The 16745-nt window shown below is 46.9% G+C and overlaps 1 protein-coding gene across 1 annotated transcript in view; it reads left to right on the forward strand.

Moving 5' to 3' along the window:
- Positions 1–15633, forward strand: part of CHM (CHM Rab escort protein) — a 76603-nt gene extending 60970 nt beyond the window's left edge. Inside the window, exons 13-15 of the mRNA XM_083160351.1 lie at positions 3270–3359; positions 14888–15054; positions 15168–15633. Coding sequence (XP_083016477.1) covers positions 3270–3359; positions 14888–15054; positions 15168–15371 — 461 coding nt within the window. The 3' untranslated portion in view covers positions 15372–15633. The remainder of the gene's footprint in view (positions 1–3269; positions 3360–14887; positions 15055–15167) is intronic.
- Positions 15634–16745: the final 1112 nt, after the last annotated feature.

Genomic DNA, 16745 nt, shown 5'->3' on the forward strand with positions numbered 1-16745 from the left:
AGCTGAAGGCTCCCTTGTGTCACTCATTGCCCTTCTCCATCACCTGTTCCCTGTCCCCCTTTCCCTGTTGTGCGCTGCCAATCACTCTCTTCCTAGCATCACCCCCTGCCTCTCTGCATCACCCCCTGCCTCTCTCCATCACCCTCTGCATCACCCCCTGCCTCTCTGCATCACCCCCTGCCTCTCTCCATCACCCTCTGCATCACCCCCTGCCTCTCTGCATCACCCCCTGCCTCTCTCCATCACCCTCTGCATCACCCCCTGCCTCTCTGCATCACTCTGTCTGATATCCCCTCCCTTTTACCCACTTCCTCATCCTGTCATGCTCTCCCTGTCACTCACTGCCTCTCCCTAACATCACCCCCTGCCTCTCTCCATCACCCTCTCCATCACACTGTGCCTAATATCCCCTCCCCGTTACACACTTCCTCTCCCTGTAACTCAGTCTCTCTCTAGCATCACCCCCTGCCTCTCCATCACTCTCTGCCTGATATCCTCTCCATGTTACCCACTGCCTCTCCCTGTCACCTTCTCCCTGTCACGCAGTCTCTCCCTAGAGTAACCTACTACCTCTCTTTCCCACCATCTCCATCACTCTCTGCCTGATATCCTCTCCATGTTACCCACTGCCTCTCCCTGTCACCTTCTCCCTGTCACTCAGTCTGTCTCTAGCATCACCCCCTGCATCTCTCCGTCACTCTCTGCCTGATATCCTCTCAATGTTACCCACTTCCTCTTCCTGTCATTCACTGCCTTTCCCTAACATCACCCCCTGCCTCTCTCCATCACACTGTGCCTAATATCCCCTCCCCGTTACACACTTCCTCTCCCTGTAACTCAGTCTCTCTCTAGCATCACCCCCTGCCTCTCCATCACTCTCTGCCTGATATCCTCTCCATGTTACCCACTGCCTCTCCCTGTCACCTTCTCCCTGTCATGCAGTCTCTCTCTAGCATCACCCCCTGCATCTCTCCGTCACTCTCTGCCTGATATCCTCTCCATGTTACCCACTGCCTCTCCCTGTCACCTTCTCCCTGTCACGCAGTCTCTCCCTAGAGTAACCTACTACCTCTCTTTCCCACCATCTCCATCACTTTCTGCTTGATATCCTCTCCATGTTACCCACTGCCTCTCCCTAACATCACCCCCTGCCTCTCTCCATCACACTGTGCCTAATATCCCCTCCCCGTTACCCACTTCCTCTCCTTGTCTCCTTCTCCCTGTCACTCATGGTCTCTCCCTAGCATAACCCACTACCTCTCTCTGTCACTCTCTCCCTGATATCCTCTACCCCTGTCACTCTCTGCCTCTAACTGGCACTACCCAATGCTTCTCCCTGTCATGCACTCCAGCCATGTATCGTATTGTGAACTTAGTATATGGTAAAAAAGGATGACCCAAATCATTATTATGCACCTAGGTTCACCTCTCACCCGTTCTGCAACTGCGTGAGGGTCACTATTACCCGTGACCCCTTAAAGGTTAGGCTGCTGTACCCACATTGTCATGTACAGCCCACTACCCACTTCTGTGCAAATTATTACAGCACAATGATTCACATTAGTTTGGAATCGGGAACCCACATCTGCGATATAAGCGGGAGCGCAGGAATTTATTTTATATTGTCCGCATTCCCATTCTTAGTTTGGACGATAGAAATTTATACCGCGCACCCTGTCTCCCTCGCCACTCACACCATCCCTCCCAACGGCCCGCAGCCCCCTCCTCGCCATCCTCTGTTTTCACAAAGAATTCATCCGAGAGAATATTCCCAGCCGCAATCCGCATCCCATAAATCCCTGCTCGTTTTTTTCCTCTTACTTCATTAGAAACAAATGAGATCTGACTGAGCGATTTCCCCTTCAAACAATTGCTTAAGATAAATATACAAATACATCCTGCTTTTGATCACGGCGCAGAATGACAGTCAGATAATCGCCATCGCCAGCTGACTGGAACCAAACTCCTTCACTTGCTCAACAAAGTCCTCACTGTAATGATGGAATGGTGTCCCAGACTCATCCCTCTTCCTCCCGGGAGAATTACCTGCTGGCAAAGCTCTGTAACTAATGTCGCTGCACCTTAGTAAATCAACCATAATCAGAATCTACAGTGATGAGCTTTTATGAGCCCGTCATCCCCTAAATGAGAATAGAAAGGTTCGTATTGAAATTAAATGACGGCAGCTTTGATGATTTTATAACCGACTGAAGCAAAAATCTATAAAACCTATTTGAAATCAATTAGTCTACCTTAATGTTTTCTTTTTAACCGTGCGTTTCTCATCGCTTAAGGAATTTGATTAAAGGATATACACGTGAATAAGCTTTGGCGGGACGGGCGTAAATCTGGGACGAAGTATGGCGCAAATGTTTCTGAGGAGCTGCTATCAGACGTCGGCGCTGCGAATTATCGATATATTCACTCCGCCTTTGAAAGTTTTGCAGAGGGAAAGTTAAACATCCCCGCAGAATGGCCTCTTTATATGGTAACTTTTGGGGACTTGAGAACGGTATTGTTCTCGATGTTTGGAAGCTAATGAACGGGCTTCTCTCCTGAGACCCCCGTCGGACGGCCTGCCCTGCACCGTGTGTCACTGCATGGGATAATTGTCAGCTTGTAGAAGACACAGGCCCCACTGTCTTAAGATACGATTGGATTACCACACCAAACCAGATGAGACTAATTATTATTAAACATGAAACGGAGATTGTACCTTGTTAGGACTTTGATCTCCCACGATAAAGGAAAAATTCAGTTCATTAAAAGTTTATGGAAGTTGTGTAGCAAAGTCTTTGCAGACATAAAGTGTTCTTTGATTAGCACCGGCCATTAGAACGTCCCTTTGTAGAAGTGAGCTGATGTTTATATTTGTTGACGAACGCTCCTGATCATTACACGTGATGGGGTTACCGCTCGCTCCTCTCAGTATTGTCGCCTCCCGGTGCTTAATGAGCAATCACATTAGGGATTATAGGAAAACAACACCTCGAAAGTAGAACGTAATTGCGGTGATAATTTGGAGGCTTTTCATGTGCTCGGTTAGTGTCACTTTATTTGCATATCGCATACATCAGACGCGGGCAGCCTGACCCTGTCCATCTATCGCTTACATCACCCGTATACCATTCTATAGGTGACAGGTGACGCAGGTTCCATTGTTCTGTTACCAGTCAGTGACATTGGGAACCGTTGTGTATGTCTGTGATAGAAGTGTTCTAGAACGTATGTTTTCTGCGTGATGACCGGGTGCGGTGTTCTCATTACAGATCTCGTCCATCTCACATGTCCCTCCATGAAGGCAACGGCCAGAGAAGACCTAGAACCGGTGGTACAGAAGCTGTTCATATGTGAGGAAGGTGAGAATCAGCGGGGTTGTGCTTATATATACAATATAACAAGGGTTAATATTGGACCAGGCAGGGATTGCCCCAAACATGTGCTCCCAGTCTGCAAACAAATATAAGAATTGATTTGTGCTACATAACTATTACTCCATTAATTAATGCTGTGTGCACAGAGAATTCCTGGATCCCTTACCCATAACCACACCCTTAATTTGACAAGAATCGAAGAAGAGAAATATCAATCGCACAGAAAAGTAGAAATAATTTTGTATATTTTCGGACCCTCCTCATTTATTTATGTATTAAATTTTCTATATGACTGGTGAGGGTGTGCTACCATAGGCATTGGAATTGCAGATAAAGAAATAGAAAGAATGCCTGTTGCTGGTGCACCAAGAATAAAGTAAGACTCTTAATATATAACGTTTATTTCATTTATTTAAAAATAGTTTAGCGAAATAAAACCACACATACAAGAAATGAAAACATTTAATAAAAAGGGAAAGATGTTACCCTTGACTCAGTGTGACCCCTCTTTCCCTCTACCCTATGTGAAAATATATAAAGTGTATTTGGCATCCACAAGAGAATAAATGCTCTTTAATGAGCTGGAGAGCCTGTGATGCACAATTGGATGTCTGTTAAGGGTTTGATACAAATAAGTGCTTAATTCAATTAGTATACACTGTATCTTTCCTAAACACTGATATCTCCAATGGGCTTAGTATGCAGTAAACGTAAATCACAGGGATCGGATCTTATGGGCTTAGGTAGATGTGCACAGCCAGCCCAGACAGCTTCGTCTAACGTGCCTGACTGTCTCGGAGACTGCTCGGTCTCTATGCCCGCGGTGAACTGGTATGAGAGGTGTGCAGGAGTGCACTCGCCTCGTTCAGCCGCCTCGCTCTGATGACGCTGAGTCTGGCGCCAGACTCGCGTCCTGGTCACGGAGGTACCGATGACCTGGATGCGCAACAGTACAAGTAAATTTCAAAACATTTGTAAGTGGGGAGGGGGAGAGGGGATTTAGAACACACTGAGTGTGTTTAATCGGTCAGCGTACGCTTCGCTTAGAACGCTTCCTCAGGACCACCCGGTGTGCGTCCGGAAGCTCCTTTTATTCCTACCTTCTCATGCATATTCATGAGATGTTCGGGGGTGTGTGTAGCACCGTCCTGCTTATTGGTTTGATGATACGAGCAATGGTCAGTAAATAGTAGACATTAAATAAGTGGCATTGAAGTTAAATAATACGGCTTTTAAGCTGTGTCAGGGTTAGATTGATGTCCTAAAAGGATAGTACTCTAGTCTGACGAGATAATCACATGTCATCTATTCCCATTGTCGACACCTAAGTTGTTGACTTGGTTTTGGTCAGACAACGGATTTGTGCTTGATCGCATCTTATACAGTGGCGGTATATCTCCAGTGGTTGCCCTATCGCACGATCCGGGTGTCCCATTGAAGATTGATCATGATTTCTGTATATATTTTATAAGTATGCGGTCAGGCAGGTTGACTCATAGGTCTGATTTATTAGGCACATTGATTTCACTGGCCTCATATTATTGATAATTTCTATCGATGTTATATAGTGCATGATTAACAGATTTTGTCAACATCTTACAAATATCAGTATAAGGAGGAGGAAATTTCTTGAAATCAATGTGTTTCCTACTCCTGCGTAGTGTGTGGATCGACATGTCAACATATGATAAGTTGACTGTGTCCGTCGGATAATTTTTGGACATTGGTCTTGCGGTGTGAATCCTAGTCAGGAGGACAGATTCCTGATAAACGCCCTGTCATAAAATCCGGGTGTCGACATAAGTCCGTGTTGACGATATGTTTCTTACTCTCCCTAAAGTGAACAATAAGTGGAGAGAAGGTGTGTGTTCATGCTATATTAATACATGTCAGTGGGGTCAAAAAGACAGATAAGCACACATGTGGTGGGGTCATGTGAGTGTAGGAGGGTGGTGACGTCATTGATTAATCTGAAAAGGACTGAGATATGAATTGTTCCCTAGATAAGTGTTAAGACACCTGGATTTTTTAAGAAAGTACTTATTGATCCTCTCTAATGATCTCAATAAGGTGAATGTATTTCAGGACACTTTTGATGTGTCCATCAGTGAGAAACCAGTGAAAAAGAAAACAAAAATAGTAATAAAAATAACAATAAAAAGGTGGACACACGTGCAGATAAAATTATGGGGTCGTGTAAAGTCTGTAGATGCCCTCTTTGGGTCTAAGGTAGAGTAAATTCTGGGTGAACATTTGTGATTTTTGTCAACAACAAATAATGGATAGTCACTATCCATTATTTGTTGTTGACAAAAATCACAAATGTTCACCCAGAATTTACTCTACCTTAGACCCAAAGAGGGCATCTACAGACTTTACACGACCCCATAATTTTATCTGCACGTGTGTCCACCTTTTTATTGTTATTTTTATTACTATTTTTGTTTTCTTTTTCACTGGTTTCTCACTGATGGACACATCAAAAGTGTCCTGAAATACATTCACCTTATTGAGATCATTAGAGAGGATCAATAAGTACTTTCTTAAAAAATCCAGGTGTCTTAACACTTATCTAGGGAACAATTCATATCTCAGTCCTTTTCAGATTAATCAATGACGTCACCACCCTCCTACACTCACATGACCCCACCACATGTGTGCTTATCTGTCTTTTTGACCCCACTGACATGTATTAATATAGCATGAACACACACCTTCTCTCCACTTATTGTTCACTTTAGGGAGAGTGAGAAACATATCGTCAACACGGACTTATGTCGACACCCGGATTTTATGACAGGGCGTTTATCAGGAATCTGTCCTCCTGACTAGGATTCACACCGCAAGACCAATGTCCAAAAATTATCCGACGGACACAGTCAACTTATCATATGTTGACATGTCGATCCACACACTACGCAGGAGTAGGAAACACATTGATTTCAAGAAATTTCCTCCTCCTTATACTGATATTTGTAAGATGTTGACAAAATCTGTTAATCATGCACTATATAACATCGATAGAAATTATCAATAATATGAGGCCAGTGAAATCAATGTGCCTAATAAATCAGACCTATGAGTCAACCTGCCTGACCGCATACTTATAAAATATATACAGAAATCATGATCAATCTTCAATGGGACACCCGGATCGTGCGATAGGGCAACCACTGGAGATATACCGCCACTGTATAAGATGCGATCAAGCACAAATCCGTTGTCTGACCAAAACCAAGTCAACAACTTAGGTGTCGACAATGGGAATAAATGACATGTGATTATCTCGTCAGACTAGAGTACTATCCTTTTAGGACATCAATCTAACCCTGACACAGCTTAAAAGCCGTATTATTTAACTTCAATGCCACTTATTTTATGTCTACTATTTACTGACCATTGCTCGTATCATCAAACCAATAAGCAGGACGGTGCTACACACACCCCCGAACATCTCATGAATATGCATGAGAAGGGAGGAATAAAAGGAGCTTCCGGACGCACACCGGGTGGTCCTGAGGAAGCGTTCTAAGCGAAGCGTACGCTGACCGATTAAACACACTCAGTGTGTTCTAAATCCCCTCTCCCCCTCCCCACTTACAAATGTTTTGAAATTTACTTGTACTGTTGCGCATCCAGGTCATCGGTACCTCCGTGACCAGGACGCGAGTCTGGCGCCAGACTCAGCGTCATCAGAGCGAGGCGGCTGAACGAGGCGAGTGCACTCCTGCACACCTCTCATACCAGTTCACCGCGGGCATAGAGACCGAGCAGTCTCCGAGACAGTCAGGCACGTTAGACGAAGCTGTCTGGGCTGGCTGTGCACATCTACCTAAGCCCATAAGATCCGATCCCTGTGATTTACGTTTACTGCATACTAAGCCCATTGGAGATATCAGTGTTTAGGAAAGATACAGTGTATACTAATTGAATTAAGCACTTATTTGTATCAAACCCTTAACAGACATCCAATTGTGCATCACAGGCTCTCCAGCTCATTAAAGAGCATTTATTCTCTTGTGGATGCCAAATACACTTTATATATTTTCACATAGGGTAGAGGGAAAGAGGGGTCACACTGAGTCAAGGGTAACATCTTTCCCTTTTTATTAAATGTTGTCATTTCTTGTATGTGTGGTTTTATTTCGCTAAACTATTTTTAAATAAATGAAATAAACGTTATATATTAAGAGTCTTACTTTATTCTTGGTGCACCAGCAACAGGCATTCTTTCTATTTCTTTATTAACCATAACCACACCCACTAATGCTGTGTACACATAGAATTCCTGGATCCCTTACCCATAACCACCCCCACTAATGCTGTGTGCACAGAGAATTCCTGGATCCCTTACCCATAACCACCCCCACTAATGCTGTGTGCACAGAGAATTCCTGGATCCCTTACCCATAACCACACCCACTAATGCTGTGTGCACAGAGAATTCATGGATCCCTTACCCATAACCACACCCACTAATGCTGTGTGCACAGAGAATTCCTGGTTCCTCGGGATCCCTTACCCATAACCACACCCACTAATGCCTCCTCCCTTAACAATAACCACACCCACTAATGCTGCCTCCCTTAACAATAACCATACCCACTAATGCTGCCTCCCTTACCCATAACCACACCCACTAATGCTGCCTCCCTTACCCATAACCACACCCTCTAATGCTGCCTCTCTTACCCGTAACCACACCCACTAATGCTGTGTGCACAGAGAATTCCTGGTTCCTCGGGATCCCTTACCCTTAACCACACCCACTAATGCTACGTCCCTTACCAATAACCACACCCACTAATGCTGCCTCCCTTAACAATAACCACACCCACTAATGCTGCCTCCCTTTTACAATAACCACACCCACTAATGCTGCCTCCCTTACCCATAACCACACCCACTAATGCTGCCTCCCTTACCCATAACCACACCCACTAATGCTGCCTCCCTTACCCATAACCACACCCTCTAATGCTGCCTCTCTTACCCTGTGTGCACAGAGAATTCCTGGTTCCTCTGGATCCCTTACCCATAACCGCACCCACTAATGCTGCCTCCTTTACCCTTAACCACACCCACTAATGCTACGTCCCTTACCAATAACCACACCCACTAATGCTGCCTCCCTTACCCGTAACCACACCCACTAATGCTGCCTCACGCAAAACTAAACCCACAAAGGCTGCCTCACCCATAGCCACACCCACTAATGTGCTGTACCTTGCCCACAGCCACACCCATTGATACTGCACCCTTGGTTGGTAAGCAATCTCATTGGTGTGTAATTAGTCTATAGATTATTGCTGAGCAGTATGTGGTCTGCATCGGAGCCTGGGGCACAATGACGATCTGGATTTAATAACACTGCCAAATTTACAAACACAAAACCATTATAAGAGCTGAAATCACTGTCCCCCATAGATCAGCAGCGATGGTGGGGTCACTGTCCCCCATAGTTAAGCAGCGATGTTGGGGGTCACTGTCCCCCATAGATCAGCAGTGATGGTGGGGTCACTGTCCCCCATAGATCAGCAGTGATGGTGGGGGTCACTGTCCCCCATAGATCAGCAGTGATGGTGGGGTCACTGTCCCCCATAGATCAGCAGCGATGTTGGGGGTCACTGTCCCCCATAGATCAGCAGCGATGGTGGGGGTCACTGTCCCCCATAGATCAGCAGCGATGTTGGGGGTCACTGTCCCCCATAGATCAGCAGTAATGGGTGGGGGTCACTGTCCCCCATAGATCAGCAGCGATGTTGGGGGTCACTGTCCCCCATAGATCAGCAGTGATTTTGGGAGTCACTGTCCCCCATAGATCAGCAGCGATGGTGGAGGTCACTGTCCCCCATAGATCAGCAGCGATGTTGGGGGTCACTGTCCCCCATAGATCAGCAGCGATGGTGGAGGTCACTGCCCCCCATAGATCAGCAGTAATGGTGGGGGTCACTGTCCCCCATAGATCAGCAGCGATGTTGGGGGTCACTGTCCCCCATAGATCAGCAGCGATGGTGGAGGTCACTGTCCCCCATAGATCAGCAGCGATGTTGGGGGTCACTGTCCCCCATAGATCAGCAGCGATGTTGGGGGTCACTGTCCCCCATAGATCAGCAGGGATGTTGGGGGTCACTGTCCCCCATAGATCAGCAGCGATGGTGGGGGTCACTGTCCCCCATAGTTCAGCAGCAATGATGGGGGTCACTGTCCCCCATAGATCAGCAGTGATGGTGGGGGTCACTGTCCCCCATAGATCAGCAGTGATGGTGGGGTCACTGTCCCCCATAGATCAGCAGGGATGTTGGGGGTCACTGTCCCCCATAGATCAGCAGCGATGTTGGGGGTCACTGTCCCCCATAGATCAGCAGCAATGATGGGGGTCAGTGCTGGATTAAACCCTGTGTTATCATTGCATTGTATTATCTATGGCCTAGCGGTCTAGCAGCTACGCTGGGAAATGCCTTTGCTATTAGCTGCTATATGAGGCCCAGCGAGGCACGAGGTGCCGTTACAGCAGCTGTGACTGCACAGTGCCCGGCCAGCCTTGATGTATTGCTCTCGGATTGCCACTACAGGAGCTGTGTAATCACTAGTGTCCCCGGCTAACAGCTACTGTCCCTGGTGTCATCACAATGAGGTAGTGGTCGTATTGTAATGAACGTGTCAGAAGAAATCCTGTTGGCGTTGTGCAGAATGAATCACGGGAGCAGCGGGGAGCAGTGGTCCGTGGCAGGTCAGGGGGACAAAGTCACCTGCTGGAGTGCGGCTAAGTGCCACAGGAGGAACTTTTCCAGCCGGATCAACTGTTAGCATTTCGCCTGTTATCAGGAGACCATTTGTTCACAGGCTGTTGGGCTTAATTAGCATTTTAAACGATTCCTTAACCTTACAAAATACATGATAAAAGTCTCGCTAACGATGTTCCTGCTGAAGCTGTGTTGACTTATTGGTCATGTAGATTCCTTTCCCCATCCTAATAAGATGTTCGCCCGCGTTACGCAGAGACTCCCTCTAAGGGGTCACTTTCTCTCCCGTGTCACAGTCTGCGGATGAATAATAAATGACAGACGCAACAATGGCGGCTACTCTGTGTGTGCGCAGAATCCAAGGACATACGCCTGCTGTTATTGGACGCACTCCAATGGACAGGGACAAAGCGGCTGATTACATAATACGGTGCTAAATTACCCAGGGGCAATGTGCCAGTCCCCATGGCGTAGCGCATTCAGGACCTTATTGTGGTGCGTTCGCGCGGGGACCAAAGTTTGGCGTATGTGCATGCTCAGCCACATTTCCTCGCATGGGCGTATGCCGGTGGCATGCAGCAAAAAGACTGTTCGCCAAGTGCAGACTCCCATGGCTGCGGCCGGGGGGCCTGGGGCGCGCACGTTCCACATCATGCGATGGTCGGCGACTACAGGCTGCGAATGGATATTTATGATAAACACACGCTGAACCAGAATAACCCCCTCAGTCTGCAGGGCATTAGCATTGTTTGTGTAACACGCTGATATATTGTGCGCTTGTAGCGAATGGCCTGCCCTGTATGTTATCAGGAGAAGTGACATATAATGACGAGCAGGCGGTGGCATCGGCTCTGAGCGGAGTACTTAGCATCGCCCATCCTTTCATCTGCTTAGCGGAACCCATCAACCTCCGGTGGCTTTCTCATCATGTTTATTGCCAGACTCTGACATTTGTCTTAACGACTTCCCTGACATTTCCACTTGACACCTCGCTCGTGTACCTTATATCACAGCAATAATACAGAACGTATTTAATCTGACTGCGCTCTGCTCTCCCTGCTGCTCCGTGTAAATGTATAGGTGCCGTCGCCTAGATTTCCCCGGATTGGGCGCTGCCGTCTGCGTTCCGGATTATGTAGATGCGCGATTAGCTTATACCATCTCCCTTCCTACAGATACAATGTAATAAACACAGAGGCAGCTGCATTAAAGCCCTCGCTGTATAGATTTACAATGTATCCGCTCCCATTAGACGAGCCGGGGAAGTGATATATAGGATATATTCATATTTTATAAGGCTCAGCCCGGCGGGATGCTGACATTGTAAGATGGCTAATAGGACTTGGCAGTGTAGGTGGATGCGCTCTGTGGCCCTCGTGTGGGGCAGGAGAGGTCACCATGGCGCTGCCCAGCTTCTCCAGCTATGTGCCACCGCTAACTGCAGCTTATTGGTAGGTGTTAGCGTTCACTAATGTGGTAATACCTGACATCTACAGGAAATGGCGGAACAGTAGCGCAACCGTAATCTGCCAGGGTACACATATAGGACGGAAGCCATTGGTTGGTGACATCCGTCCAGGCTTCCGACAGTACTGTGTGTGTTTTGGACTACAACGCTCCATTATAGGACGACCAAAGTTTAGAGATGTCTAGGGCTCCATTCATTGGCTGATGGCTGCAGTTTTGGCCACGTATTTGCTATTTGCTACAATGTTCAGTTAACGCTTTGTGGGCCTGATGCAAAGTAGTACGCAAACTTGATGGCGCAACACTGCGCAGTGATGTCCATGCTCTGCAGTAATATACTGCTGCTCAATAATCATGTATCCACAAGCCGATAGTACTAAAATCATTTGTCCCCAACTTGGCTACCAGGACCCCAAGCAGCCCATGTTTCCCAGGTCACCCAGCAGGAGCACAGGTGTACTCATTACCCACTGACACATTTCTCATGTCACCCAGCAGGAGCACAGGTGTATCATTACCCTCTGACACATTTCCCAGGTCACCCAGAAGGAGCACAGGTGTATCATTACCCACTGACACATTTCCCAGTTCACCCAGCAGGAGCACAGGTGTACTCATTACCCACTGACACATTTCCCATGTCACCCGGCAGGAGCACAGGTGTAGTCATTACACACTGACACATTTCCCAGGTCACCCAGCAGGAGCACAGGTGCATTCATTATCCACTGACACATTTCCCATATCACCCAGCAGGAGCACAGGTGTATCATTACCCTCTGACACATTTCCCAGGTCACCCAGCAGGAGCACAGGTGCATTCATTACCCACTGACACATATCCCAGGTCAGCCAGCAAGTGCACAGGTGTACACATTACTCACTGACACATTTCCCAGGTCAGCCAGCAGGTGCACAGGTGTACTCATTACTCACTGACACATTTCCCAGGTCACCCAGCAGGTGCACAGGTGTACTCATTACTCACTGACACATTTCCCAGGTCACCCAGCAGGTGCACAGGTGCACTCATTACTCAACGACACATTTATTGACGATCCACAGGTGGAGGTAAGTATTAATTTGCAATTCTGTGAGCAGGTCTGGAAAACATGTGCTGCTTGGGGGTATTCACTGCTAACACTGTCCCCCACAACATTCCTCTGTGTCTGCACCTTCCTGGGACATGAGTTTATAGCATTGTACGACTGGTGCAACTTCTACTGTTCATCAGCTGAAGCGCATCCTGATAAGTGTCACGTGGTCTCTTCTGTTATCCGCTCCCTCTGAATATCCCCAGCACACACACACACCTGCACCTCTGACCTCAGTGTCTGCCTAATGCTGCAAACTACAACTCCCATCATGCCCAGGCACCTGACTCCTATCCTGTTGCTGAATTCCCAGCAGAATGATGCATTTCGTACCCCTGCGCCTCGTACTGCTGTCCTGCTTCCCCGTTTAATTTACTCTGTACTCTAAATTGGAATTAGTGGCTTACAAGACAGCCGCCCGAACCCAGTATTTGACCTTATTAAAGTGTATTCGTTCCGTATTAGACAATGCGAGCGCAGCAAATGAAGTACACCAGGGGCGCCGTTTACTGCGCTGTTTGGTAAGCGATGAATTCCTCCATGCAGAGGCCGCTTTGATCACGAAATAGAGAAAGTAATTAAACCGCTAGAGCTTGCCGTTTATGCATCCCTCTGTTCATTAATTTTACTATATTTGCCAGCGAGCCTGGTAAGAAATGCACCATAGACACTGATTTACAGTGTCCCGCGTAAGTGGCGGCTGCGCAGGACAGCGGCTGGAGTGTTTGTAGGATACAGCAAATTAATATTTCTGCAGTCTAGCTAGTGAGACGTTTCTGATACAGGACCAATGTTATGCCACATTATCAGTAATGCCGCACGCGCCGACGCAACGTGTCTACTCTTCTCCCTACGCTAAGAACTGCCCTATCATGTGGCTGGCAATGGGGGAAATCAACGCAGTGTGTGATTTCCCTCATCCGGTAAAGTGCAATCTCCCTCCTTCCTGGTACCGCGCTCTAGTACATGCGCCACCGCAGTCAGCCAGAATCATCGATATTATAATCGCACTTGTATTATTACTGGTCACCCCTTCTGCACGGACAAGCGTTATGTCCTTACGTCATTATCCAAGGCACCGCATTGCTTGCGGACATACAGGCAGACGGGCGGATTCGGCGATTTCAAAAACTAGAACACTTAGGACTTTATTTACGAAGCTTCGGTAGTAAAATCCTGCGCTACCGATTGTTCTTACGCCTGATACTTTAAAGGCCAACGCGTTTTCTGACCGCGCCTTGCTAGTAAGGGCATTGCGGGCATAAGCACAATCAGATGTGCCGTGTTTTACTACGACACTATGTAATAAGCCCCTTTGCCTTTTTCACAGCTTCCTTGATCTCAAAGTATTTTCTTTCTTAAGTCATCAAAACAGAAACCTGTGCTACATTGGGCTAAATATAAGTACAACTGCCGGTACATCAGTGCCCTGTAACCACTGTATATATATATATATATATACTGCACCATTATACAGTACTGTAAGGAATTTATGCAGAGTATATTGTCACCACAGCCTGGCTCCACTGTAATAAGTACCCATGCTGCCGGCCACTCCCACTGCGCCCATTCTTCTCAGGACATGCCGTGACACTATAATAATTGGCAAGCATGCACAGTAGGATAGAAGATGTAATATGATTGGTACAGCTGACATTACAGCACCTGCTGCGTCCAGTTATCTGTAATAATAACAGATGGAGGAGCTTGTGTCTGATATATAGGGGGGTATTCAATTCTGGACGAAATTTGATTTGCCTATTTAGCCACAGTGCTGAATTTTCACCTGGGCAAAATATCCAGCATTGGCAAAAACGGTGTGTATCGCCGAAATTGAATGAATTCACGTGTTTTTGTCAAACTTGCGGCTGTTTTTGTCCATTTTTTTGCAGCCGTTGGGCGAAAATGTAAGTTAAAAAAATGCCCGTGATTGAATACTGAAAAGGGGAAGAGAATTAGATTTGGGTGAAGTTTTACTTCAAAGTGAGATCTATATTGCAGTGTAAAAATAAAGCAGTCAGTATTTACCCTACACAGAAACAAAATAACTAACCCAAATGTAACTCTCTCTGCACATGTTACATCTGCCCCACCTGCAGTGTACATGGTTTTGTCCATTTGAGAAGGAATTTGCTTTGGCAAGTGAACCAGAATAAGGGCCTTAATGCTTCTTATATAACATCGATGTTTATCCTTCTTTGTCTAGAGCCTCAGAGTGATCAGTCGGAGAAGCCGCAAGTCATGTGGGTCCTGTACTTCAACATGAGAGACTCGTCTGGGGTAGAGCGTCAGTCTTACGTCGGACTCCCTGCTAACGTTTACGTCTGCAGCGGGCCAGATGCCGGATTCGGCTACGATCACGCCGTCCAGCAGGTGAGAGCGCGAATGTTGTGTAATAGAGGCTGCATGGGGAGGACAGGCTCCATACCGGGACAGACCCGTCCCGTACAATATGCTGCTTATCGCTAGTTACATTTGTGTTGCAGGCAGAGAATATTTTCCGGGAGATGTTCCCAACTGAGGAGTTTTGCCCACCAGCGCCCAACCCAGATGACATCATATATGACCATGAGACCCCAGATCCGGCCCCCGGAGACCCTGACACCACTGTAGACTCTAAGGCAGATTCCTCGCCTGACACTGACCTTGTAGCAGAGACTGAGGATACGGAGGAGCCGCATACAGAATAATCCCATCTCCGCTGGAATGTGCCTGATGCCAGAACCGCTAGCAATCGCAGTGCCGGACCCACACGCCAACTCCGTGCCAATGCCGCAACCATCTGCCATGCCTGTAGCGACTACAAGGGCTCCATATCTCTTACTGCTGGTTACCACCAAAATCTGGCAGAGAATGTCTTGTGTATGTTTACTGCTAATGTGTCTTAAATTATTCTTATATATATATATATATATATATATATATATATATATATACACAGTATATGGCAAATATGTAATAAATCTCCGATGTTTCATATTGCTTATATCATTAAATATGTTTTGAATGTTATTTCTGAAGTGCTTACAGTTCTATGTATGATGCACATTTATGTGGGGTACACACCAGGACGACCACCGTCGTTCACGACCGATAGACGACCATGGAACGATTTCCCTTGGACTTCCCGGGAGCTCCCAGGCAGTCCCCAGCAAACGATTAGCAAAAATTGTGTTTTTTTGCGGAACGATCTAGATCCGATCCCGATGCGCCCGCGATGGTCGTTAAGACGGTCGGATCGCTGGTTTTTGTTTTTTTTGCAAGAACACATGCGACCGTCGTCAGATGGGCCTTTGAAATTTGAATGAAGGGGCTGGACTAGCAGAGGGGGAGGACTAGCAGAGGGGGATAGGAATAGCAGCAGCCATTTTAAACCAGTGTATTTCTGCTTTGTTACTAGTGAGGCTTGGTTTATACCTGCTGAACGCTGGACATAGCTATTTACACATTACTTTGTTTTGCCTGCCATTACAAAGTGTCTTTTAACCCTGCACTATGGAGAATGCAGTGATGGGTAGTCACCAGCAACAGTACCTGCTCTATTATGCAGTTTTGAAGCTCAGGCGTCAGAGAGCCCAGCGCAGGAGAGAAAGATCATGCTGGACAAAGCAGTGGCTACTTCAGCGTCAGACTCGTTCGCACATGCCACTGCTCAGGGACATCAGGGAGAATAACCCAGACGATTTCCGTAACTTCTTGAGGATGGATGATGCCACATTCCAGGAATTGCTGCGTCTGGTGACTCCCCACATCGAGAAGCAGGATACCAAGTATCGCATGGCTATCCCTGCTGAGGAACGGCTGGTGGTCACCCTGAGGTTTCTGGCGACAGGACGGTCTCTTGCTGACCTAAAGTTTGGATCCCTCATCTCCCCGCAAGCTTTGGGCCTCATCATCCCGGAGACCTGCAAAGCCATTGTGAAGGTGCTGCAGTACCAGTATTGCAAGGTAAGGATGAAATATACACTGTACACTTTATTGTGCAAACAAAATATTTTTATTTATAATTTAGGCCTAGGACAGAAACAGGTTTTTTAGGCCTTTCATGGTTAAAACATGTAAAA

This window comes from Crinia signifera, chromosome 9 (genome assembly GCF_055691185.1).
Source record: "Crinia signifera chromosome 9, ASM5569118v1, whole genome shotgun sequence".
NCBI classification, from domain to species: domain Eukaryota; kingdom Metazoa; phylum Chordata; class Amphibia; order Anura; family Myobatrachidae; genus Crinia; species Crinia signifera.